Below are 24,177 nucleotides of genomic sequence, written 5' to 3' on the forward strand. Positions count from 1 at the left end.
CTAAGTGATGTTAGTAATAAAATAATAATATTAAGAACTAATAATATTGTTAAATGACATTAATATTAATTAATTTTAAGCATGCATAATCATATCTTTAAAATAATTATCAATAATTAGTGATGTCATACTATTAATTAATATTATCATTGATAATTATTAAAATCGATCATTGATGTTCAATAATTAATAATGTCATTACACCTACCTGTGACGTTGTTCCTAATATCCAGGGATGGAGAGCATGATTTTAGTTTTAATATCGCCATTGGTGTACACTCACCCTGTGACACTGATCCTAATATCCAGGGGGTAGAGTATGACATGACTAACAACATAGCAATGAATGGACAGCCACCTGGTTATATCACTCCTAATATTCCCGGAAGAAGCCTATGCTATTACTCCCAATATCGCAGGGAGGGTGCAGCTCTTCTGTGATATTGTTATTAGTATCCGGAGGGGGAGAGGATGATAATAATTCCAGTATTGCAGGCTGTGTTGACCCGTCCTGTGATATCGTTATTAATATCCTGGAAGGGAGAGGGTGATATTACTCCCCGTAGAGCAGGAGGCGGACACCCAGCCTGGGATATTGTTCCTCATATCCATGGAGGGGAGAGGCTGATATTACTCCCAAAATGGCAGGCGGTGTACATCTACCCTGTGATAGTCTTCTTAATATTCCAAGGCCAAGAGGTTGATATTACTCCCAGTATTGCAGACACTGTACAATCCCGTGTGATACTCTTCCTGATTCCAAGGCCAAGAGGTTGATATTACTCCCAGTATTGCAGACACTGTACAATCCTGTGTGATACTCTTCCTGATATCTGGAAGGGGAGAAGATGATATTAATCCCCCTATCGCAGGAGGTGAACACCCACTCTGTGATATCTTTCCTCATATACAGGGGAAGAGAGGATAATATTATTCCCAATATTGCAGAAGATGTATACGCCCCCGTGCGATATTGTCCTTAATATTCCAAGGCAGAGAAGATGATGTTACTCCCAATATCGCAGAAAGTGTACACCCCCAGTGATGTCGTTCCCATGATCTGGGAGGGAAGAGGACGATACTACTTTCAATATGGCAGGGGGTGTACACGCCCCCGGTGATACTGTTCCTAATTTCCACGTGGGAGAGGATGATACTACTCCCAATATCGCAGAGGTTATAAACACTCCTTTGATATTGTTCCTAATATCCAGAGGGGGAGAGGATGATGATATTCCTCCCTATATTGTATATTGCAGAGGGTGTACACCCGTCTTTGATACTGTTCGTAATGTCTAGAGGGGGAGATGATATTACTCACAAAATCGTAAACACGCTGTGTGTCCACCGTGGATCCTAATATCCAAGTCACGGGGGGTGTCCATCCCACCTGTCACATTGTTTCTTACACCCAGGGAGGAGAGGATGATGTCGCTACCAATATCGAAGAAGTGTACACGGCCCCTGTGATATGGTTCCTAATATCCACGTTGGGAGAGGATGATATTACTCTCAATACCACAGGGGTTGTCCATCCCGCCTGTGATATTTTTCCTACTATCCAGAATAAGAGAGAATGATATTACTCCCAATAGTGCAAGGGGTGTACCCCCCACCATGTGATATTGTTCTCAAGAGGTAAAGGAAGAGAAGATAATACTATTCTTTGTACTGCAGGTGATGTACTCCCCGCAATGTGGGGAGTCATAGCCACCCCCTCTCTCGCCCTGGCTATTACAGTCCATGGTGGACTCACAGCCTGTTTACGGTGTTGTGAGTAATATCATCTCCCCACCTGGAAATTACGAACTGTTTCACAGATGGGTGTACACCCGTCCTTATTGGGAGTCGTATCATCCTCTTCCTCCCTGAATATTAAGAGCAGTATCCCAGGAGTGTTTCTACTCCCTACCATATGGGGTGTCATATCCTCCTCTCCCATGTCAAAATTAGAAACTAGATCACTGGGGGCATGTACACCTTCTGTGATCTTTAAAGTAATATCATCCTCTTCCCTCCAGGATCATGGGAACAATATCCCTGGGGGGTGCACACTTTCTGCCATATATGTAGTCATATCATCCCCTCCGCCTTGGAATATTATGAAGGACCATCTCACACAAGGGTGTACAACCCTTGCTGCGATACTGGGAATAGGATTATCCTCTTCCCCCTGTGCATATTTGGAAAAAGATCAGAGGGGGTGTACACCTCCTGCGATATGGGGATTAATATCCTCTTCTTCCTTTCTGGATATGAGAAAAAATATCACATGGGGGTTTACACTTTCTTCGATATCTGGAGTAATGTAATCCTCTCCTGTTTTGAATGGCAAGAACAATATCTCAGGGGGGATGTACACCCCCTGCCATATTGGGAATAATATTATGCTCTCCACGCCTTGATATTAGGAACAAAATCCCAGCGTGGGTGTACAGCTCCTACTCTATGGAAAGTAATACTGTCCTCTCCCTTCCTGGATTTTAGGAACAATATCACAGGGTGGGTGTACACAGCCTGCGATTTTGAAAGTAATACCATCCTCTCCCCCTCCGGATATTAGCAACAATATCGCAGAAGGATTGTTCACTCTCTGCGATATTGGGAGTAATACAGCCGCCTGTGATATACTTCCTAACATTGAGGTGGGGAGAGGATGATATTACTGCCCATATCGCAAGAGTTGTAAAACCCCTTCGATATTTTGCCTACAATCCTGAGGGGAGAGGATGATATTCCTCCCAATATCGAAGAAGGCGTACACCCTCCTGTGACACTATGCCCAATATCCACGTTGGGAGATGATGACATTACGCCCAATATCGCAGGGGATGTACACCCACCCTGGGATATTGTTCCTTCTATCGAAAGGGGGAGAAGATGCTATGACCCCCAATAATGCAGGGGCTGTGGCTGTACACCCCTCCTGTGATACTGTTCTTAATATCCTAGGGAAGAGAGGATGATACTACACCCAATAGGAGGTGTACACCCACCCAGTGATATTGCTCTTAATGTACTCCACCTCCCACCACCAGGGATGTCGTTCCTAATATCCAGGGGAAGAGAGGATAACATTATGCCCAATATCGCAGGGGAGTGTACACACCCTTTGTGATGTTGTTCCTAGTATACAAAGGTAGAGACGATGATATTACAGGCCATATCACAGGGGGTGTACACCCTTCTGTAATCTTGTTTTTGACATTCAGTGGGGGAGAGGATAACATGAATCCCAATATCGTAGAAGGTGTACAGACCCCTGAGATGTAGTTCCTACTATACAGGGACAAGGGAAGAATATTGCTGTCAGTGTCGCAGGGGTGTAACCACCCTGCCTCCCATATATTGTTCCTAATATGCAGCGGGGTGGAGGCTGATAGTACTCCCAATATCCCAGAAGGTGCACACACACCTGTGATACAGTTCCTAATATCCAGCGGGAAAGAGGCTGATTTTACTTGCGATATTGCAGTGAGTGTACATGGCCCCCAACCCCGGGGTATCGTTCGTAATATCCAGGTGAGAAGATGACATTGCTGACAATATCGAAGGGGGTGGACACCTCTTCTGTAATATGGTTCCTGATATCCAGGGGGTAAGTGGATGATATTACTCCCAATAAAGTAGGAACCGTACAGCCACCCTGGGATTTTGTCCTTAATAACCACAGGGGAGAGGTGATATTACTACCAATATTGCAAGGGGTGTACACCCCTTCTGTGATATTGTTTCTGATATCCAGGAAAGGATAAGATGGTATTACTACCAATATTGAAGAGATGTATGGTCCCCATGGGATATTGTTCTAAAGATACAGGTTGAAAGAGGATGAGATTCCATCCAATATAACAAGAGGTGTACACCCTGCCTGTGATATGAATCGTAAAACCTAGAGGAAGAGAGAATGACATTGCTTCCAAAAATACACGGGGTGTACACCCACCCTGTGATACTGTTCCTGTCATCTAAAGGAAGAGATGATGATACTATTCCCACTACCGGAGAAGCTACACACCCCCCTGTGATATTGTTCCTCATAACTTGTGGGGGAGAGCGTGATATCACTTCCAATATGACAGTGGCTTGACACCCAGTCTGTGATATTGCTCCTAATTTCCAGTAGGTAAAGTATGATGCTCCTGCCAAGAGAGTAGTGGGTGTACAGCCGCCCTGTGATATGTCTCCGAATATTCAGGGAAACACAGGACGACATTACCCCAAATCTCCCAAAAAGTGTACACCCATTGTGTGATATGGTTCCTAATATCCGGAGGTGCAGAGGATGCTGTTCGTTCTCCTATTGCAGGCTGTGTACACACAACCTGTGAAATTGTTCCTAATATCCTGAACAAAAGAGACTGCTAATAATGGATACACATTGCAGGGGGGAGTAATTATTACGATCCACATCGTAATGGGGAGTAATAGCAACCCCCTCTCTCCCCCTTGCTGTTACGATCCACATCGCAGGGGGGTGAGGCATCCCCCGCGATATGGGGAGTAATAGGATCCACCTCTCTCCCCCTGGCCTTATATAAGGAGGCTGGCCTTATATAAGTGTCCCCCAATGCCATCGCAGGCTTTAATGTATTCACTTGAAGTTTTTTCCTCATTTAGATCTGCCTTTCCCTTAACAGATCTAATTGCTGCCTGACATTCTGTATTAGCATTTTCATGAGCAAGCAGCTGAACGATCACTTTCTTGGCATGAGAATCGGAAATAGCCTTTTGAGCCGCATCCTGCGAACGGGCGATAGAATCTGGATAAGGCTTCCTTGGACTCTGTTGAACTGTGTGAAAAGAAGGATAAGCAGTAGCAGGGTCGTGAATTTTTTCCCAGGCTCTTCGGCATATAGTTCTGAGCTGATCAACAGCCTCATTACCCATTACCATCTGTTGATTTAGAGTACCCCATGCCTGTCCGATTCCAAGCAGTTGATCAGATGTGATATTAACGGGACGTTGGGCTTGAGCATTTCTGCGTGCCTGATTTGTTGCTGCATCCGTCCACCAGGTTTTAAATTGGAGAAATTCAGAGGGGCACAGGGTGGATCGGGCGAGTGCCTCCCAATCCGTAGGTATTCAACGTCTGTTATAAGCCACACATTGTAACAAGGAATGAACATAAGGAGAATTTGGCCCATATTGTCCAATTGCTTGCTTTAAGTCTTTTAATATTTTAAAAGGAAATAGCTCCCAGCATGCTTGAGCAAGTTCTCTGGGATCCTCAGCTGGCGAAATAATTACCAGAAACTGCCAAGCATTCAAATCCCCCATTTCTTGTGCCTGGCGAATGGATGCCTGGATTGTCCCTGTGCCATCATTTGTATTTGGACCGGCTCGCAGCATTCGTCTACCATAATTCACAGGTGGGCAAGCCTGGATCATTCCCGCATCCTAATTGGCTGTTGGAGAAGCCTGAAGTTTCCCTTCGCCATAGTTACTGGCGGGGCCTGCAACAATGGGAGCCGCAAGGCACGTCTCAGGCTCCCCTTCCAAAAATTCTTAAGGCTGACCTGGGGGTGGCCACTCCAGACCTTCCCCTAAAGGCGCGGTAGGTGGCACTGTTTCTTTTATAAATTTTTGGAGATTAGCATACATACCTTCCAGTTTCTCGCCCTTTTAAAAACTAGACTGTCATGGTTCACTTTGCTGATACTTAGACTCCTGATTATTCAACTTTCCTATGTCATCCTGAAACTCCTCCTTCTCCTCCTCAGTGTGGAAGGGCTCCAGTGCCGTTTTCATTGCAGACCACACAGACCAGGCAGAGATGGGAATATGGTGGCCCTCTTGTGCTTGTTTTCAGTCTGATCCGACCTAGTCCCAATCTTTTACATTCATGGTTCCATATTCCGGGAACCAAGGAGAATACTTGTCTACCAGATGGAACAAAGATGTGAGATTTTGGGTACTCACAATTACCCCTTCGCGGCGCAGTAACTGCCGCACAAAGCTTAAGTAATTAGCGAACTTACTCTCAGCCTGACCCATATTTTCCCGAGGTTTCCCTGGAATTCTCGGAGCCTCTACTTACCCTAGAGCTTGAAGTGAAAACCTACTCGGGAGTCCTTTGTCTGTCGTCCTCCGCTTTCCACGCTCTGGTGTTCCTTCACTGGATTATTTGTAGAGATTACGGGGAGCCCCGCGTTGGGCACCAGAGACCAACCTGGGCAACCGAGGGTGACCCCTGTTTCTACCAAAAAAAAAAAAAAAAAAAATAGCCAGGTGTGGTGTCGCGCGCCTGTAATCCCAGCTACTCCATGAGAAATCAGACAAAACCTGGCACCAGAGACTGATTTTCTTCTAAAATGCTTTCTCCAAAATATTTTTAAAACAAAAGGGGGAAATTGGAAAGGAAAATATTTTGGGCCCCCCAAATCACTAAGATAAAGGGAAAAGTCAATCTGGGAACTGCTTAGGGCAAACCTGCCTCCCATGCTATTCAAAGTCATCCCCTGCTCACTGAGAAGAATGCATATCTTATTGCCTCCTTTGGAAAGGCTCATCGGAAACTCAGAAGAAAGCAACCGTTCGTCTCTCTCCTGGCTTCGAGGTGACCCACTTCTGCTTCAGATTGTACTGGATCAAACCAGTGTTCCTCTTACATATGTTGATTGATGTCTCCTGTCTCCCTAAAATGAATAAAACTGTCAGATACAGTCAGTTTCGCTTCCAAGGTTTGGCAAGTTAACGTTCTTGTTTTCTGTTCTCGAACTCATCTTTCTTGTTCTCCATGCCTGCTTGCCCTTAGTTACTGTAAACAACCTTCCCGTCAGTTCTAATCAATAACTCACATCTGTTCCCTTGGTTACCTGCTCTGCACCCATTTCTCCCTTCGAAACCACACGTCCCACCGTTGTAACTCACATCCCCCTTTCCCCTTCCTTATTTGGGAAAATATTCACAAATAGCCAACCGGGTCAGTTAAGATCTTGAGGTCTGGCCCCAGCCCATGCCAGAGGTAGGGATTGCGTTAGGAATAAAAACCCCTGCTTTCCTTTGTTACGTGTGCTCTTGCGATTGTGATTGATGCGAGCAGCACGCTTCCGCAGAAGTAAATTGCGTTGCTGAGAAAACTTTCGCTTGAGTGCTGGTTTCACTTTGCGGCACCGAGTATTTATCTCCAGCAAAACCAACCTGTGCTCTGACCACCTTGGGCAGCTGTCATCAGGACATCCTGAGGCTGTGTCATGCACAAGCATCCCCAACCTTGACAAAATAAACTTTCTAAATACTCTTATCCCCAAATGCTCAGGGAGACTGATTTGAATAATCATAAAACTCCGAAGCTGCACTCCAGCCTGGGAGACAGAGCAAGACTCTGTTTCAGAAAAATAAAATAAAATAAAAAACTCTGGTCTCCCGCACAGCCGACTCTGCGTGAATTACTCTTTCTCTATTGCTATTCCCCTGTCTTGAGAAATTGGCTCTGTCTAGGTAGCGGGCAAGGTGAACCCACTGGGCAGTTACAGATTTGTCATTATATTGCTTGCAATTTTATATATATATTATGCACAAATAGCTATAACCTTGTATACAAGGTTAAATGCGAATGTTCTCCGTGCATGGTCAGATCCCAGCGCAGGAAGGACGCACCCCCTACAAACTGCTAGGCCAAAACGGTCATTCTGGCCTCATCCAGCCTCACGTGAGATCGCAATCTCCTATCACTCAGGACCTGAGGGGGCGGGGCCGGAAGCCCCATACAATCAGGCGCGCTGGGGTGGGGACCCTTCAATCAGGCGCGCCGCCGGAAAGGAGAGGGCGGCTTCCGGGATCTGGCTGGCGGGCGCTTTGTCTCGCTTTCGCCACAGTAGGCTCTTGCTATTAGTCTCCGCTGCTGCTTCTTGACTCTGGGAGGCCCAGGTGGCTCTGCAGCAGCCTCTGCCACCCTGTGACTTGCGGGTATTGGCACATCCCTAGCTGACGCCAGGACACCCGGGAAGCCGAGGAATGGTGAGTGGACTGCGCCTGGCTTCCCGAAGTGGGGAAGAGGGCTGGTTGAAACTTGCTGGAACCAGCCATCGGCTGCGGAACCTGCGGACCGAGTCGCCGGGCGCAGCCGGGCCTCAGTCCCCTTCTGTGCAGGGCCGGGCGGGGCGGGCAGCGGGACCCCTGCGTCCTGTCTGTATCTGTGGGCGCCACTTCCGCCGGCCGGAGCCCTCTCGGGAACCCCGCGCCTCCCCCACCCAGGTAGTGCGGTGACCACCGGAGGGTGATCCGGGAGAGCCCCGACTCGGTGTGCGGGGTTCCAGCGTAGGAGGAGCTGTGGTTCATGGAGCTTCCAGTCCCACCTTTCTCCCCCTGAAATTAACCTGAGGTTTTGTTAAAACGTTAAACGGTGCGTTTGAGCAAACGGCGAATCATAAACCGGGTACCGCAGTCATGGTTTGTGGTTTGGGGTCCACAGGAGGGGCATAAATGAGAGGCTTTGATAAGGTTAATGAGGAAGCTAATGAGAGGCTAAATGAGAGGCTTTGATAAGGTTAATGAGGAAGCAAACCATATATAATATAATATATAATATTATAATTTTATATAATATATTATACAATACACATATATACTATATAATATATTATATTATATAGTATATATTATATTATATTATATATTTTATATATATATATTTTTTGAGACGGAGTCTTGCCCTGTCGCCAGGCTGGAGTGCAATGATGCAGTCTCAGCTCACTGCAACCTCTGACTCCCAGGTTCAAGCGATTCTTCCGCCTCAGCTTCCCACGTAGCTGAGCTTACAGGCGCCCACCACCACGTCCAGCTAATTTTTGTATTTTTTTTTTTTTTTTTTTTTTTTGAGACGGAGTCTCGCTCTGTCGCCCAGGCTGGAGTGCAGTGGCCGGATCTCAGCTCACTGCAAGCTCCGCCTCCTGGGTTCCCGCCATTCTCCTGCCTCAGCCTCCCGAGTAGCTGGGGCTACAGGCGCCCGCCACGTCGCCCGGCTAGTTTTTTGTATTTTTTAGTAGAGACGGGGTTTCACCGTATTAGCCAGGATGGTCTCGATCTCCTGACCTCGTGATCCGCCCGTCTCGGCCTCCCAAAGTGCTGGGATTACAGGCTTGAGCCACCGTGCCCGGCAATTTTTGTATTTTTAGTAGAGACAGGGTTTCGCCATGTTGGCTAGGTTGGTCTCGAACTCCTGACCTTAATTGACCGCCCGCCTCGGCCTTCTAAAGCGCTGGGATTACAGGCGTGAGCCACCTTGGCCAAAATAGTTTTCTGTTTCCAAACATTTTACATGAGAGGAAAGCGGAGAATAAATCATCTGACACTCTACTGTAAAAAAAATCTTTGTGCCTTTCTTTCTTCATCTTTCCTAAGTGTACATATTACCAAAATGTCTTTAGGTTGAGGTCCCCCTATGACAACTTTACAGGGTGTTGTGTCCTCAGCCACCCTCCTGTCTTTTCCTAGTTCTGGCATTTTAGAACTGTCTGGGCATGACCCAGGATACGCACTGTGGCCATGTCTGTTGGAGGGTCTAGTGAATATCAGCCCCGGGGTCATCTCATCCCCAAGGACAGCCTGAGGTAGGGGGTAGAGTCTCTCAGGGAAGCAGCTGGATGCTCTTGGCCTTAGAGGAATCTCCTGGTATAGTTTCATCTAAAATGGTGACCCCTTAGGGTGATTAAAATTTTAGGACATTAAAATTAATGGACAATACAATGTAATGTCATGAAAGTTAGGTCATTAAAATTGTTCCTCCAGCCCGAGTTTTTATTCCTTGGAGACACATTGATGGTCTGCCAATGGGACGCTGATATTGAGAGGAAAAGGCAGAAATGATTTCTGCTCTCGAGATTGCCTCAGACTTGTGAAGAGAGAAAAACTGTCCCAAAGGACAAGGAAAACCCGCCCCAGAGAGGATGTGCAAGAACCTGAATATGAAAATGCACTTAAGGCGCACAGGAGGACAAAGAGCAGTGCCAGTGCCTCCTAGGTGGTCACTGAGTACTTTACTGAACAGGATGAGTGTCCCGAGGGATAGAATGGCCTGCCGTGACACTTAGAAAGGTCTGTGTTGGAGTCAGCACTGCCTCTCCCTGAATTTGTTACCTTGAAAAGGCTTGTCTGCTTATTTGCGTTTCAGTTTTTCATTGATTTTAAGATACATTTTGTCCGTACAGCTTGAAAGATAAAAATACTATTTCCAAAGAGGCAAGGTAAAAGGATGTATTTTATTTGCTAAAAATTCGTATTTATTTCTTCCCCAGAGTGAGTGTAGTAAGTTTTAAAGGTCTGTTCTTTTTAAGGGTAATTTCAAATGGAATTGTAGGACTTAGCTTTGTAAATGCTACTGGTGAAATAAAAGTGTGATAGATAAATTGATGATTTACAAAGATTCACCAAAGTGTCAGTTCCCCTCTTGTAGCATGGTGAAGAATTTATGACAGTGGAGACATCTGCATCCTCTTATCTGGATATCTGAGGGTCTTTTTTGTTGTTTTTTGTTTTTTGGGGGACACTGTCTTGCTCTGTAGCCCGGCTGGAGTGCAGTGGCACCATCTCTGCTTACTGCAGCCTCCGCCTCCCAGGTTCAAGTGATTCTCCTGTGTCAGCCTCCTGAGTAACTGGGATTATAGGCACCCACCACCACACCCAGCTGATTTTTGTATTTTTAGTAAACACGGGGTTTTAGGCCTGGCACGGTGGCTTATGCCTGTAATCCCAGCACTTTGGGAGGCCAAGGTGGGCGCATCACGAGGTCAGGAATTCCAGACCAGCCTGGCCAACATGGTGAAACCCTGTCTCTACTAAAAATACAGAAAAATTAGCTGAGTGTGGTGGCAGGCACCTGTAATCCCAGCTACTCGGGAGGCTGAGGCAAGAGAATTGCTTGAACCTGGGAGGTGGAGGTTGCAGTGAGCCAAGATCTTGCCACTGCACCCCAGCCCAAGCGACAACGCGAGACTCCATCTCAAAAAACAAACAAACAACAAAAAGACGGGGTTTTGCCATGTTGGCCAGGCTGGTCTCAACCTCCTGACCTCAGGTGATCGCCTGCCTCAGCCTCCCAAGGTGCTGGGATTACAGGCGTGAGCCACCATGCCCGGCCCACTCTATTTTCTTTTTATTCCCTAAATTTTAATATGTTTGAGTTTGTTCCTTTATCACTTTTTTCTTACATAAAAATAAATTCTGCCTAATCCTTCATAAAAAAAATCTTCCTGTGACTTCTGAAAGTGTTCTGGTTTTATCTTTCATATTTGATTATAATAAGTTGACTATTCATGGAATAGAGAAGGATGCAATGCATTTTCCCAAGTAGATGCCAGCCTGGTTTGCCTCATATTTTAAAGTGCATGTGATTTCTTTTTCTATTCTACAGTGCCTACTCTATCATTCCTCAACTTTCCATATAAATGCTGGGTCATTAAGACTTTTTTTCCCTTGGTCTGCTTGCTCATCTCTCTGCTAATACTGTGCTGTCTTGAATATTTTCGTTTGAAAATCTTAGAAGTATGTTAGACAAGCCATCACTCTTTTTTTAGATGACTAAAAATCATTAGACATTTGTCATTTTTACTACGTATGAAAAAGTAGTTTTTCTTGCCTAAAAAAACCTGATTTGGGAATTTATGTGATTTCATAGGAATAGCATCTGAAAGTGCTGGCATTAATGTCATTTTAAAAAACATGTCATATTTCCTCTTATTCCTTTCTGCCTTGACGTTGTGCAATAGAAGTTTTAAGAACTGTTGGATTAGTATTGTTAAATATCAATTATTGGTTTTATTTACTACTCAATTAAATTTAATAAGCCTTTTCTCTCTTGGTGTAATCCCATGGAATGGCCTCAACTCCCCAGTTAACAAGTGACAGCACATGTAAAATATTGTCTACCAGGGAAACTCATTGAACACTTACTTTCAGACTGTGTTTTGGTGTCTGGTTTCCTAAGCACCCCACTGCAGTGACACAAAATAATAGACCTTCAGCAGAAAAAGTTTTGGCAAATATATTGCATAAGCCATTTAGATGCAGAGAGTCGTTCTTATTACTTAGGTTGGTGGAATCCCTTTCAAAATGTAAGTTACTAATACAAACAAAGATGGAACTTTGTGAGCAGGCATTTTTAAGAATAAGTAGTCTCAGGACTGATAATATTAACTCACTTATGCACTTCAGGTGGGACTTTTATTATGACAGATACTAGAAATGCACAAAATGAAGTTAAAGGTAACTCCTAGCAGCACATCTTACTCCCTGGATTCTCTAATGAGATGGGTGTTTCTACTTTGCTGTTGCCTTTTTGAATAGTTCAATTCTAGTGTTACTACTGCTGTGTGGGAGGGAGTATGTGTGAATAGAGTAAGAGTTGTGACAATCAAGTCGTAGAATAAATGCTTGGAAATTTTAGAATCATGTAAACAGCTTATGAATTGAGTATATATTCCCAGTGCTGTCAGTCTTCACCCATCCTTCTATCCACATGCGTGGAATATTCTAGGACTCCGTGGCTTTTGAGGATGTGGCTGTGAACTTTACCCAGGAGGAATGGGCTTTGCTAGATTCTTCTCAGAAGAATCTCTATAGAGAAGTGATGCAGGAAACCTGCAGGAACCTGGCTTCTGTAGGTGAGAATGACAACACATTTCACTTAATTACGGAAGTGTTTCCCTATCATCAGTGCTATTTGTGATTTGGAATGGGGCGAGGGAAGGATTTGGTGAAGAAATCAGGCATGGGCACTGTTTACAATGAACATGAAATCTAGTAATGTTTTTATAGTTTGTAATAATTCATGATAATTTTGTGGGTCTGCATTTTAGGAAACAAATGGAAAGACCAGAATATTGAGGATCACTTCGAAAAACCTGGGAAAGATAAAAGATGGCCGGGCGCAGTGGCTCAAGCCTGTAATCCCAGCATTTTGGGAGGCCGAGACGGGCGGATCATGAGGTCCGTAGATCGAGACCATCCTGGCTAACACAGTGAAACCCCGTCTCTACTAAAAATACAAAAACTAGCCGGGCGAGGTGGCGGGCGCCTGTAGTCCCAACTACTCGGGAGGCTGAGGCAGGAGAATGGCGTGAACCCGGGAGGCGGAGCTTGCAGTGAGCTGAGATCCGCCACTGCACTCCAGTCCGGGCGACAGAGCGAGACTCCGCCTCAAAAAAAAAAAAAAAAAAAAAAAAAAAGATAAAAGATAATTTACACTGAGAAGAGGAAATAAAGTCCTCTGAAGGAACCTTAGCATGTCATGAACTTAAAAACAAGCATCAAAACAAGTAAGAATCACTTGAAATTTATTTCTTTTTAGAAAAATTTCACCCAAAATGTAACGTACTTCAGTGTAGCAGTCAGGGTTTGGAAAACAATTTACTTGAAAATATACTACAAAATTGTGTATGTGAATGTTACTGTTTTGGTCATAGCCATGCAAGTGGTAGCTGTGTTTTCAGTAGTAACCCATTTACTTTCAAATAATTCAGTCATGGCAAAAAAAAAAAAAAGCATTTTCCCTGGTATTGGTAGCAGTGTAAGTCCAAGACCTATTAATAAGTAGAAAGTTATTAAGCCAATAATAATGTGCTTGTCATTTTTTTATAGAAATCATATGGTACAGGCCGGGCACGGTGGCTCAAGCCTGTAATCCCAGCACTTTGGGAGGCCAAGACGGGTGGATCATGAGGTCAGGAGATCGAGACCATCCTGGCTAACACGGTGAAACCCCGTCTCTACTAAAAAATACAAAAAACTAGCCGGGCGAGGTGGTGGGCGCCTGTGGTCCCAGCTACTCGGGAGGCTGAGGCAGGAGAATGGTGTAAACCCGGGAGGCGGAGCTTGCAGTGAGCTGAGATCTGGCCACTGCACTCCAGCCTGGGCGACAGACAGAGTGAGACTCCGTCTCAAAAAAAAAAAAAAAAAAGAAATTATAAAAGTATTAATATGGGGAACTAATAAATGTCCGTGAAATCTTCACAATTTATGTTCTTCTGCCTCGGCCAGTCCCTCCGTTCAAGGTCCCTGACTTCCTGCAACACATCCCCTTTTCCCCTTTCAGACTCCTCCGGGTTGTTTGGCCTGGGAGCTGATGATGTGAGTGCATTTTTCATTGCAATGAGATCTTAGGGCTCTGCAGGACTTTGACGAAGAGTCAGGCCTGTGAGTGCTGTCAGACACTGGCCTGGAAGGTCTGGGGTCTCCCTGGTGTGCAGAGGGCAGGTCTTCACCACGTGATGACTCTTCACAGCCTGGGAAGGGCGTGTCTATCATTGCGCTTTTAATTTGCATTTGCCTAATTATAAATTACATACTATCACACTGGTCTTTAAGCAAAAGAAAAAAAAGAGAAAAAAGAAATTAAATACAATATACACAGTGTATAACGATGTTTTGGTCAAAGATGAACTGCATACACAATAGTGCTCCCATAAAATTATAATGGATTTTTTTTTCTTTCTGAGATTGAGTCTCACTCTGTCACCCGAGCTGGAGTGCAGTGGTGCGATCTCAGCTCACTGCAACCTCTGCCTCCCGGGTTCAAGTGATTCTCCTGCCTCAGCCTCCCAAGTAGCTGGGATTACAGACATGCGCTACCACACCCGGCTAATTTTTTTTTTTTAGTACAGACAGAATTTCATCATGTTGGCCAGGTTTGTCTCAAACTCCTGACCTCAGGTGATCCGCCAGCCTTGACCTCCCAAAGTCCTGGGGTTACAGGTGTAAGCTACCGTGCCCAGCCCATTTTAATCTTTTATGTCATTTTTACTGTCCCTTTTCTATATTTAGAGATGTTTAGAGACACAAATACTTACCATTGTGTTACAGTTACCTGCAATATTTGGTACAAGCGCGTGCTGTACTGGCGTGTAGCCTGGGAGCAATAGGCCATACCACGTAGCCTAGGCATGGAATAGGCCAGACCACCTAGGTTTGTGTAAATACACTCTGTGATGTTTGTGCAATGATGAAATTGCCTAAGGATGCGTTTCTCAGAATGTGTCCCGTTCGTTTGGTGATGAATGACTGCACTAATGAGGTTGAGCATCTTTTCAAATATTTTCTGGCCATTGGATATCTTCTTTTGTGAAGTACCTATTCAAGTTTCTCATCCACTTTTCTTTTGGACTATTTATCTTCTTCTTACTAATTATAGGAGTTCTTCATGTTTGCTGGAAATGGGCCTTTTGTTGACCAAGGGACTGTTCAGTAACGAGAGTAAAGGAGGAGGTTGGAGAGTGGTGGGGGGCCTCTCAACAAGTCATGGAAACCACAGAAAAAGCCCTTGACCTTAGCCTGAGAGCCATGGTGCCCTGGAGAAGGGTTTCTTACCACCTGACTATTCTGTTCTCTTCAAGACTGACAGCATCGGTGTCATTTGGGAGTTCGGTTAGAAATACAGAATTCTGGCTGGATGCAGTGGCTCATGCCTGTAATCCCAACACTTTGGGAGGCTGAGGCAGGCAGATCATTTGAGGTCAGGAATTCGAGGCCAGCCTGAGCAACATAGTGAAATCCCATCTCTACTGAAAATACAAAAAAATTAGTTGGACGTGGTGGCGAGCACCTGTAGTCCTAGCTACTTGGCAGGCTGAGGCAGGAGAATTGCTTGAACCCAGGAGACAGAGGTTGCAGTGAGCCAAGATTGCACCACTGCACTCCAGCCTGGGAGACAGAACAAGACTCCATCTCAGAAGGAAATAAAAAGAAGAAATCGAGACCAGCCTGGCCAACATGGTGAAACCCTGTCTCTACTAAAAATACAAAAATTAGCTGGGAGTGGTGGCATGCACCTGTAGTCCCAGCTACTTGGGAGGCTGAAGCAGGAGAATCACTTGAACCTGAGAGGTGGAGGTTGCAGTGAGCCAAGATTGCAACATTGCACTCCAGCCTGGGCAGCAGGAGTGAAACTCTGTCTCAAAAAAAAAAAAAAAGAAAGAAAGAAATACAGAATTCCAGGCCCTGTCCTGTCCGAGACCTCCTGAAACACCATCAGCAATTTGATAAGGTCTCCAGGGAATCATTTACACGGTAGTCTGGGCAGTGCTGGTTTGTCAGGAACCTTCAGGGTCACATCTGTGCTCTTCACAAACATTGCTTGGATTAAAAAGGGCAGAAGGGCCGGGCGCGGTGGCTCAAGCCTGTAATCCCAGCACGTTGGGAGGCCGAGACGGGCGGATCACGAGGTCAGGAGATCGAGACCATCCTGGCTAACACGGTGAAACCCCGTCTCTACTAAAAAAATACAAAAACTAGCCGGGGCCGGGCGCGGTGGCTCAAGCCTGTAATCCCAGCACTTTGGGAGGCCGAGGCGGGCGGATCACGAGGTCAGGAGATCGAGACCATCCCGGCTAACCTGGTGAAACCCCGTCTCTACTAAAAAATACAAAAAACTAGCCGGGCGAGGTGGCGGGCGCCTGTAGTCCCAGCTACTCGGGAGGCTGAGGCAGGAGAATGGCGTAAACCCGGGAGACGGAGCTTGCAGTGAGCTGAGATCCGGCCACTGCACTCCAGCCTGGGCGACAGAACGAGACTCCGTCTCAAAAAAAAAAAAGAACAACAACAACAAAAAAAAAACTAGCCGGGCGACGTGGCGGGCGCCTGTAGTCCCAGCTACTCTGGAGGCTGAGGCAGGAGAATGGCGTAAACCTGGGAGGCGGAGCTTGCAGCGAGCTGAGATCCGGCCACTGCACTCCAGCCCGGGCGACAGAGCGAGACTCCGCCTCAAAAAAAATAAATAAATAAAAAATAAAAAGGGCAGAAGGGGCAGAGCTGTCCATGGTCATGGTTCTGTTCCAAGGTAAATACACGCTTTCCTCTGTGCTGATTGTTTCTGATGAGAAGACCAGAATATTTATGCAACTCCCTTGAGTGGTTATCTATTTATAGGGGCGGGCAGTGGTCAACAGTGACCCGAACCCTTGGACTCCTTGCTCAAAGCTGCCTCAGCTCATCTGCCTGGAATTCCAGTTACTGTCATGTTGTGCGGACCCATACAGGAACAAAATGTGGATCTCTCGAGGTAGCTTACCCTGCGCCCACAGACTGTGACAACGGGGTGACCCAGGTAAGTACTTCAACCAAATGAACTTGAATTGCCTTGGCTACACAATGCGAGTAACAAATGTGCTTACCTTACAATGTTATTTTGAGTGGTACATGAGAAAATGGATGTCAAGTCTTTTTTATCATTAAATGATATGTCAGTCAAAAGATTTAGTGTGAATGGTGGTTACCACGGGTGGTGGACTCAAAATGACCTGTGTTCACTTCCTTTTGCTTATCAAAGTGTTGACATTTGTTATCAAGAACAGGCAAAACATATGTGTGTGCAGGTTTCGAATAAAAAGCTTAAAAGATATCATCTTTATCAGTATCTAGATAGATTCTAAAAAGCAAAACTAAGATAGTATTATGAATCAAAATGTCTTCTATGCTCTGAAGAACTAATAGCATGTCAAAAAAATTATACTAAGGTATAAAACACACAAAATTTTCACACACACACACTTCTGAGAGTTTCTATTTTCACAGCTATTGTAGGCGCCAGTCTGTTGCTTCTGTGGTGAATGTTCTGGAAAGTCTGAAGCCAACATGCTTGGTTGCTCAGGAAATTCCTTTATTGTATCTGAAATCTAGTAACTTCATTACATTTTCCCTGCTGCCACCATTCAGCAGCCATTTTTCCTGGGACCGACTGTGCTCTCTTACATCTAGAAATATTTCTGGAATTTTATCTTTAAATATTTGTTCTGTTCACATTTTCCAGTTTTCTTCTTTGAGGATTCCAAGGAGCATATGTTGGCATTAGCAAAATTCCTACTTATTCCATATGTTTTTGCTAAACTTTTCCTCAGCACTTTATTTTAACTTCATCCCTGTCTTCTATGTCTTTTTTTAATAGTGTCTGTTTTCTCTTGTATAAAATCCAATAAGCATTGATTTTTTGTAATGAGTTTATTTCTCTCTTCTCTTCTTTCCTAAGCTCCACCAGCTTCCATTTACTTTCCTCCTGTTACCTTGCCATGTTTCCTCTGAGCCCTCACATCTCTGTTTTATGCTCTTATGTTGTAGGGGAAATTGCTTCACCGACTTTAATAAAATTAATTACAGAAGATTGATAGTTTCCATCAGCTTGCTGGCAGCACATTTCTGGTGAGTGTTCTTTGTCTGCCCTTTGTTTTTGCTGTTGTTGCTGTCTGCCTTTAGGTCTTTCTGTTTTTTGTTTTTTGGGTTTTTTTTTGAGACAGGGTCTTGCTGTGTTGCCCAGGCTGCAGTGTAGTGCTGTGATTACAGCTCACTGCAGCCTCAACCTCCCAGGCTCAAACAATCCTCCTACCTCAGTCTCCCAAGTAGCTGGGCTACAGGTGTGCACCGCTACACCTGGCTAATTCTTTTCTTTTTTATTTTTTTTATTTATTATTTTTTTTTTGTAGAGAGAGGGTCTCACTTTGTTGCCCAGGTTGGTCTTGAACTTCTGGGCTCAAGTGATCCTCCCGCTTTGGCCTCTTGAAGTGTTAGCATCACAAGTGTGAACCACCTCACCCAATCCCTTTTTGTCTATATACTTAAATGCCTATAAATATGTGTGTGTGTGTGTGTGTGTGTATATATATATATATATTCATTTTAATTATAGTGAAATATATATAACCTAAAGTTTTCTTTTTTTTTTTTTTTTTTTTTTTGAGACAGAGTCTCCCTCTGTCGCCCGGGCTGGAGTGCAGTGGCCGGTTCTCAGCTCACTGCAAGCTCCGCCTCCCGGGTTTATGCCATTCTCCTGCCTCAGCCTCCGAGTAGCTGGGACTACAGGCGCCCGCCACCTCGCCCGGCTAGTTTTTTTTTTGTATTTTTTTAGTAGAGACGGGGTTTCACCGTGTTAGCCAGGATGGTCTCGATCTCCTGACCTCGTGATCCACCCGTCTCGGCCTCCCAAAGTGCTGGGATTACAGGCTTGAGCCACCGCGCCCGGCCTATAATCTAAAGTTTTCTATTTCAAGCATTGTTAGGTGTACGGGTCAGTGGCATTAGGTGCACTCACATTGTTGTGCAGCCATGGCCACCATCATCTACAGAACTCTTGAAAAACTGAAACTTTGCCCCAAGTAAACATAACTCCTCATTCCCCTCCCCAGCCCCTGGCAACCACCACTCCTCTCCCTAGCTTCATGAATTTGACTACCCTAAGAATCCCATATGAGGGGAATCCTACAGTGTGTGTCCTTTTGTGAGTGGCTTATTTCACCTAGCAGAATGTCTTTAAGGTTCATCCATGCTGTAGCATGGGTCAGAACTTCCTTCTGGCCAGGCACCGTGGCTCAGCCCTGTAATCCCAGCACTTTGGGAAGCCAAGGTGGGTAGATAATGTGAGGTCAGAAGTTCAAGGCCAGACTGGCCAACATAGTGAAACCCCATCTCTACTAAAAATAAGAGATTAGCCGGGCATGGTGGCACATGCCTGTAATCCCAGCTACTCGGGAGGTTGAGGCAGGAGAATCACTTGAAGCTGGGAGGGGGAGGTTGCTGTGAGCCGAGATCACGCCATTGCACTCCAGCCTGAGCAACAATAGTGGAGCTCTGTCTCAAACAGCAACAGGCTGGGCTCAGTGGCTGACGCCTGTAATCCCAGCACTTTGGGAGGCCTAGCGGGCGGATCGGGAGGTCAGGAGATTGAGACCATCCTGGCTAACATGCTGAAACCCTGTCTGTACTAAAAATACAAAAAATTAGCCGGGCGTGGTGGCGGGTGCCTGTTGTCCCAGCTACTCGGGAGGCTGAGGCAGGAGAATGGCATGAACCGGGGAGGTGGAGCTTTGCAGTGAGCCTAGACTGTGCCACTGCACTCCCCTGCCTGGGCGACAGAGCGAGACTCCGTCTTAAAAAAAAAAAAATAGGCCGGGCGCGGTGGCTCACGCCTGTAATCCCAGCACTTTGGGAGGCCGAGGCGGGCGGATCACAAGGTCAGGAGATCGAGACCATGGTGAAACCCCGTCTCTACCAAAAATACAAAAAATTAGCCGGGCGCGGTGGCGGGCGCCTGTAGTCCCAGCTACTCAGGAGGCTGAGGCAGGAGAATGGCGTGAACCCAGGAGGCGGAGCTTGCAGTGAGCCGAGATCGCGCCACTGCACTCCAGCCTGGGCGACAGAGCCAGACTCTGCCTCAAAAAAAATAAAAAAAATAAAAAAAATAAAACAGGCCCTGCGTGGTTGACGCCTGTAATTCCAGCACTTTGGGAGGCCGAGTCGGGTGGATCATGAGGTCATGAGATTGAGACCATCCCGGCTAACACGGTGAAATCCCGTCTCTACTAAAAATACAAAAAATTAGCCAGGCATGGTGGCGGGTGCCTGTAGTCCCAGCTACTCGGGAGGCTGAGGCAGGAGAATGCTGTGAACCAGGGAGTCAGAGCTTGCAGTGAGCTGAGACCACACCACTGCACTCCAGCCTGGGCGACAGGCCGAGACTCCGTCTCAAAAAAAAAAAAAAAAAAAAGACATCCTTCTTTCTGAGGAGGAATAATAGTTCATGGTGTATATGTATCACCTTTTGTTCATCCATCAGTGGACAGTTGGCTTGTTTCCACATTTTGGCTATTGTGAATAATTCTGCTATAACCATTGGTATACAAATATCTCTTTGAGACCCTGCTTTCAATTCTTTTGGGTATATATATGGAGAAGTGGAATTGCTGGATCATATGTTTTATGTTTAATTTTTTGAGGAACCTCCCTGTTGTTTCACACAGGGTGAAAAACGTGTTGTTTTTTATGGACCAGCTATCTTACACAGCAGCTGCATTATTTTCCACTCCAACCGGCAATTCACAAGCATTCCAACTTCTCCACAATATATATATCTCACCATGTTTTTCTTTCTTTCTTTTCTTCCCTCCCTCCCTTCCTTCCTTCCTTCTTTCCCTCACGGAGTTTTGCTGTTGTCACCTAGGCTGGAGTGCAGTGGTGTGATCTCAGCTCACTGCAACCTCTGCCTCCCAGGTTCAAGTGATTCCCCTGCCTCAGCCTCCTGAGTAGCTGGGATTACAGGCGTCACCACCACACCTGGTTAATTTTTGTATTGTAGTAGAGATGGGGTTTGGCCAAGTTGGCCAGGCTGGTCTTGAACTCCTGAACTCAGGTGATCTACCTACCTCAGCCTCCCAAAGTGCTGGGATTACAGGCATGAGCCACCACACCCGGCTCATTTTTATTTTTTGGTAAGAGTCATCCACATAAGCGTGAAGTGGTATCTCATGTGGTTTTCAAACTAATTATTATTTTTTAATTTTTGTGGAGACAGAGTGTCGCTGTTGTTGCCCAGGTTGGTCTTGAACTCCTAGCCTCAAGCGATCCTCCCACCTTAGCCTCCCAACATACTGGGATTACAGGCATAAGCCACCGTGCCTAACCTCATTGTGGTTTTGATTTGCATTTTCCTAATGATCAGAGACGATGGGCATCTTTTCACATGCTCATTGGCACATATTGGGAGAAATATCTATTCACGTCCTTTGTCCATTTTAAAAATTGGTTTTTTTTTTTTTGTTATTAATTTTTTTGTATGTAGACCTTGTGTTGATGGCTTTTCTTCTTTTCTTCTTCAATTTTACTTAGGGAAAATTAAATAGAAAAAAGCCAGGGCTGTGTTCTAGGATAGCAGAACTGTCCTTTATGACCTAAGCCTTCTACCTGAATTTCTGGTATCTATTGCTCCCCAGCAGTGGAATTGGCAGTTTTCAGATTGTTCACAATGTAAGGTGTTTTCCCCTCTCTGCCTCAGAAACAAACTGCTTCCTACAAAGATGGCTTGTCTCACTGTGTTTCCTCATTTAGTCATATCTTCACTGCTTTGTGAAACCAATCCGGATTCACTGCCAACCTGTACACCTTAGTCTTACTATTCTGAACACAGCGTTTTATTGTTGCACTTTGGGGATACCCCTCACCTGAAATTTGCATTTATCAACATCCTCTCTCCTCTCCTCCCAAAGCCCTGCTCATTCCCATTGCTTTCGGCATCCTTTTAATCTAGTTTATCTATTTCCCCTAGTCTCTAATAGATGGTGTCTGTTTCATTTTCCTTGTTGCTTATGGGTAATTTTTGAAAGAAGAGAAATTGAGAATGTGATCCATTCATGTTCAAACCAGAAGTCTTTGCAAGCACTTCTGGGAGTTACTGTATTATGATGGAGACAGTGAGAGGCTTGACAGCAAAAGAAACAGATGCTGGGGTCCCTCCCTGCACCTCTCTCCGGGGCAGCTTCCTCTGAGTTATTCCTCGACCCCTCTACCTACCATTGGTGTTTCCCAGCTCCAGCCTCAGTGCTCTTCTCCCCTTCAAGCTCTCCATCCTCCGTGGATTTTATCTGTTTACAAATTCCCATCTTAGAGTCACCAGGCCTCAGCTCCATATGGCGCCCAGTCACTCACTGCCTCTCTGAATGACTGTGGGGTTGGTTTTCTTCTTTAGGAGGGGAAGCTGCGTCTCTTCCGGCCCAGGATCCATTGTCACCTGCAGAGAGAGAAGCGCCAAGGATCCTCAGAGACACCATGACCGCAGCGCCAACCAAAATCCACCCAGGTAATCCTCCCCTGTTCAGTAAGTTCTCCTGACCCCGGCTCACTGTCCCCACCTACGATGGGAGATGCTAGAGATTATGAAGTGACTTGAGGTACTGGATGTGGCTGATCCCAGGTCCGAAAGTGAAGGTGAAAAACTAAAGTCCCTTTCCTGCCCTATTTCCCATGAGATTCTGCTCACGCTCCTCCTACAGTTAGAGACCTCTCATCCTGGTTTCCTTAGCTCTGGTGACTATACTTCACGAACCTCAGATCCAGATACATCCTCAAGTCAGAATACAACATCTGTGTTGGCCGTAGTGGCCAAGCCTGTAATCCCAACACTTTGGGAGGCTGAGGCAGGTGGATCACTTGAGGTCAGGAGTTTAAGACCAGCCTGGCCAACATGGTGACATCCCATCTCTACTAAAAATACAAAAATTAGCCAGCCATGGTGATGCGCACCTGTAATCCCAGCTACTCGGAAAGCTGAGGCAGGAGAATTGCTTGAACCTGGGAGGCGGAGGTTGCAGTGAGCTGAGACCGCTCCACTGCATTCCAGCCTGGGTGACAGAGCAAGATTCTGTCAAAAAAAAAAAAAAAAAATCTGTGTTATCCCTCTGGCGCCTGCAACTCTTTTTTTTTTTTTTTTTCTTGAGACAAAGTCTGGCTCTCTCCCAGGCTGGAGTGCAGTGGCGCGATCTTGGCTCACTGCAACCTCCACCTCCCGGGTTCACGCCATTCTCCTGCCTCAGCCTCCCGAGTAGCTGGGACTACAGGCGCCCGCCACCACGCCCGGCTAATTTTTTGTACTTTTAGTAGAAACGGGGTTTCACCATGTTCGCCAGGATGGTCTCGATCTCCTGACCTTGTGATCTGCCTGCCTCAGCCTCCCAAAGTGCTGGGATTACAGGCATGAGCCACCGCACCCGGCCACGCCTGCAACTCTTAATGGGTGCAGTTTTATGGTCAGTCCAGGCACTGCTATCTGGTTGTGTGGTCGAGAATTCCAGAAGTGCCTAGATTAGTTTTTGGCCCAGCCATGCCTTCTCGCTACATGGCCCCTGAGGGACATATTAGCATGAAGGACAATGGCAAACAGTAGCAGCAGAAAAGGACAATGCTTCATTTTACCTTCTGGCATGGGGCTGACTCTCCAGAGTGGAGCTCTCTGGCAGAATGGACTGAACTACATGGCTTAGGTCTATATGAGCCTCTCCCTCTCTCTAAAACCAGACTCCAAGTTCAGGACCACTCTGTCCTCCAGCGATGAATGCAGGGTGCCCGACTGAGAAGAGGTGAGAAAGCAAGATAAATGAACTCAAACTCCATGTTGAGAGAGGAGGCAGGAGCGAGGAGCGGGCTCCTTGCATTTGTGTGTGATCCCTGAGCACAGTGGCCACAGCCTCCACTGAAGGTGGCCCCCTGGGTGTCTTGTAATGGAAACCACTCAGAAGAGTCTAACGCCCTCTTTGGGAGGCAAAGCAGGGGGAGAAGGGCAGTTCTTTCTCACCCCTTAGTGTGATATTCTGAGCTTTCTCAGTGGAAGATGCATTTTTAAATTATCAGAAATGGATCAATTATGAAATATGATGGTTCGTGAAACAGCTGTGTACATAATCAAACACAAGTTGACGTTGTTTGACCTCT

At 45.8% G+C, this 24,177-nt stretch overlaps 1 protein-coding gene and 1 long non-coding RNA gene across 8 annotated transcripts in view; one reads left to right on the top strand and one right to left on the bottom strand.

Moving 5' to 3' along the window:
- Window positions 1-968: 968 nt before the first annotated feature.
- LOC117095945 lies at window positions 969-14,162 on the bottom strand. The gene is made up of 3 exons (XR_004442257.1): window positions 14,152-14,162; window positions 6,819-6,821; window positions 969-6,199 (listed from the first exon to the last, which is right to left on the bottom strand). It is a non-coding gene; the product is annotated as an uncharacterized LOC117095945 (long non-coding RNA).
- APOL5 (apolipoprotein L5) overlaps window positions 7,727-24,177 on the top strand; it is a 35,303-nt gene continuing 18,852 nt past the window's right edge. Inside the window, exons 1-5 of one of the 7 annotated variants that reach the window (XM_033232790.1) lie at window positions 7,727-7,962; window positions 12,476-12,602; window positions 16,861-17,038; window positions 18,046-18,126; window positions 22,439-22,549. Coding sequence is in view for 6 of the 7 variants with exons in the window: in XM_033232786.1 (XP_033088677.1) it covers window positions 22,519-22,549 (31 nt within the window). In the remaining variant the exon portion in view is untranslated. Of the gene's footprint in view, window positions 8,200-9,832; window positions 10,039-12,475; window positions 12,603-13,163; window positions 13,257-16,860; window positions 17,039-18,045; window positions 18,127-22,438; window positions 22,550-24,177 lie in introns of those variants that run through there. The other 6 variants (XM_033232786.1, XM_033232784.1, XM_033232787.1 and 3 more) reach the window with 6 other exon arrangements.

The sequence above is a fragment of the Trachypithecus francoisi genome, unplaced genomic scaffold, assembly GCF_009764315.1.
Source record: "Trachypithecus francoisi isolate TF-2019V2 unplaced genomic scaffold, Tfra_2.0 Lachesis_group14, whole genome shotgun sequence".
Taxonomy (NCBI): Eukaryota; Metazoa; Chordata; class Mammalia; order Primates; family Cercopithecidae; genus Trachypithecus; species Trachypithecus francoisi.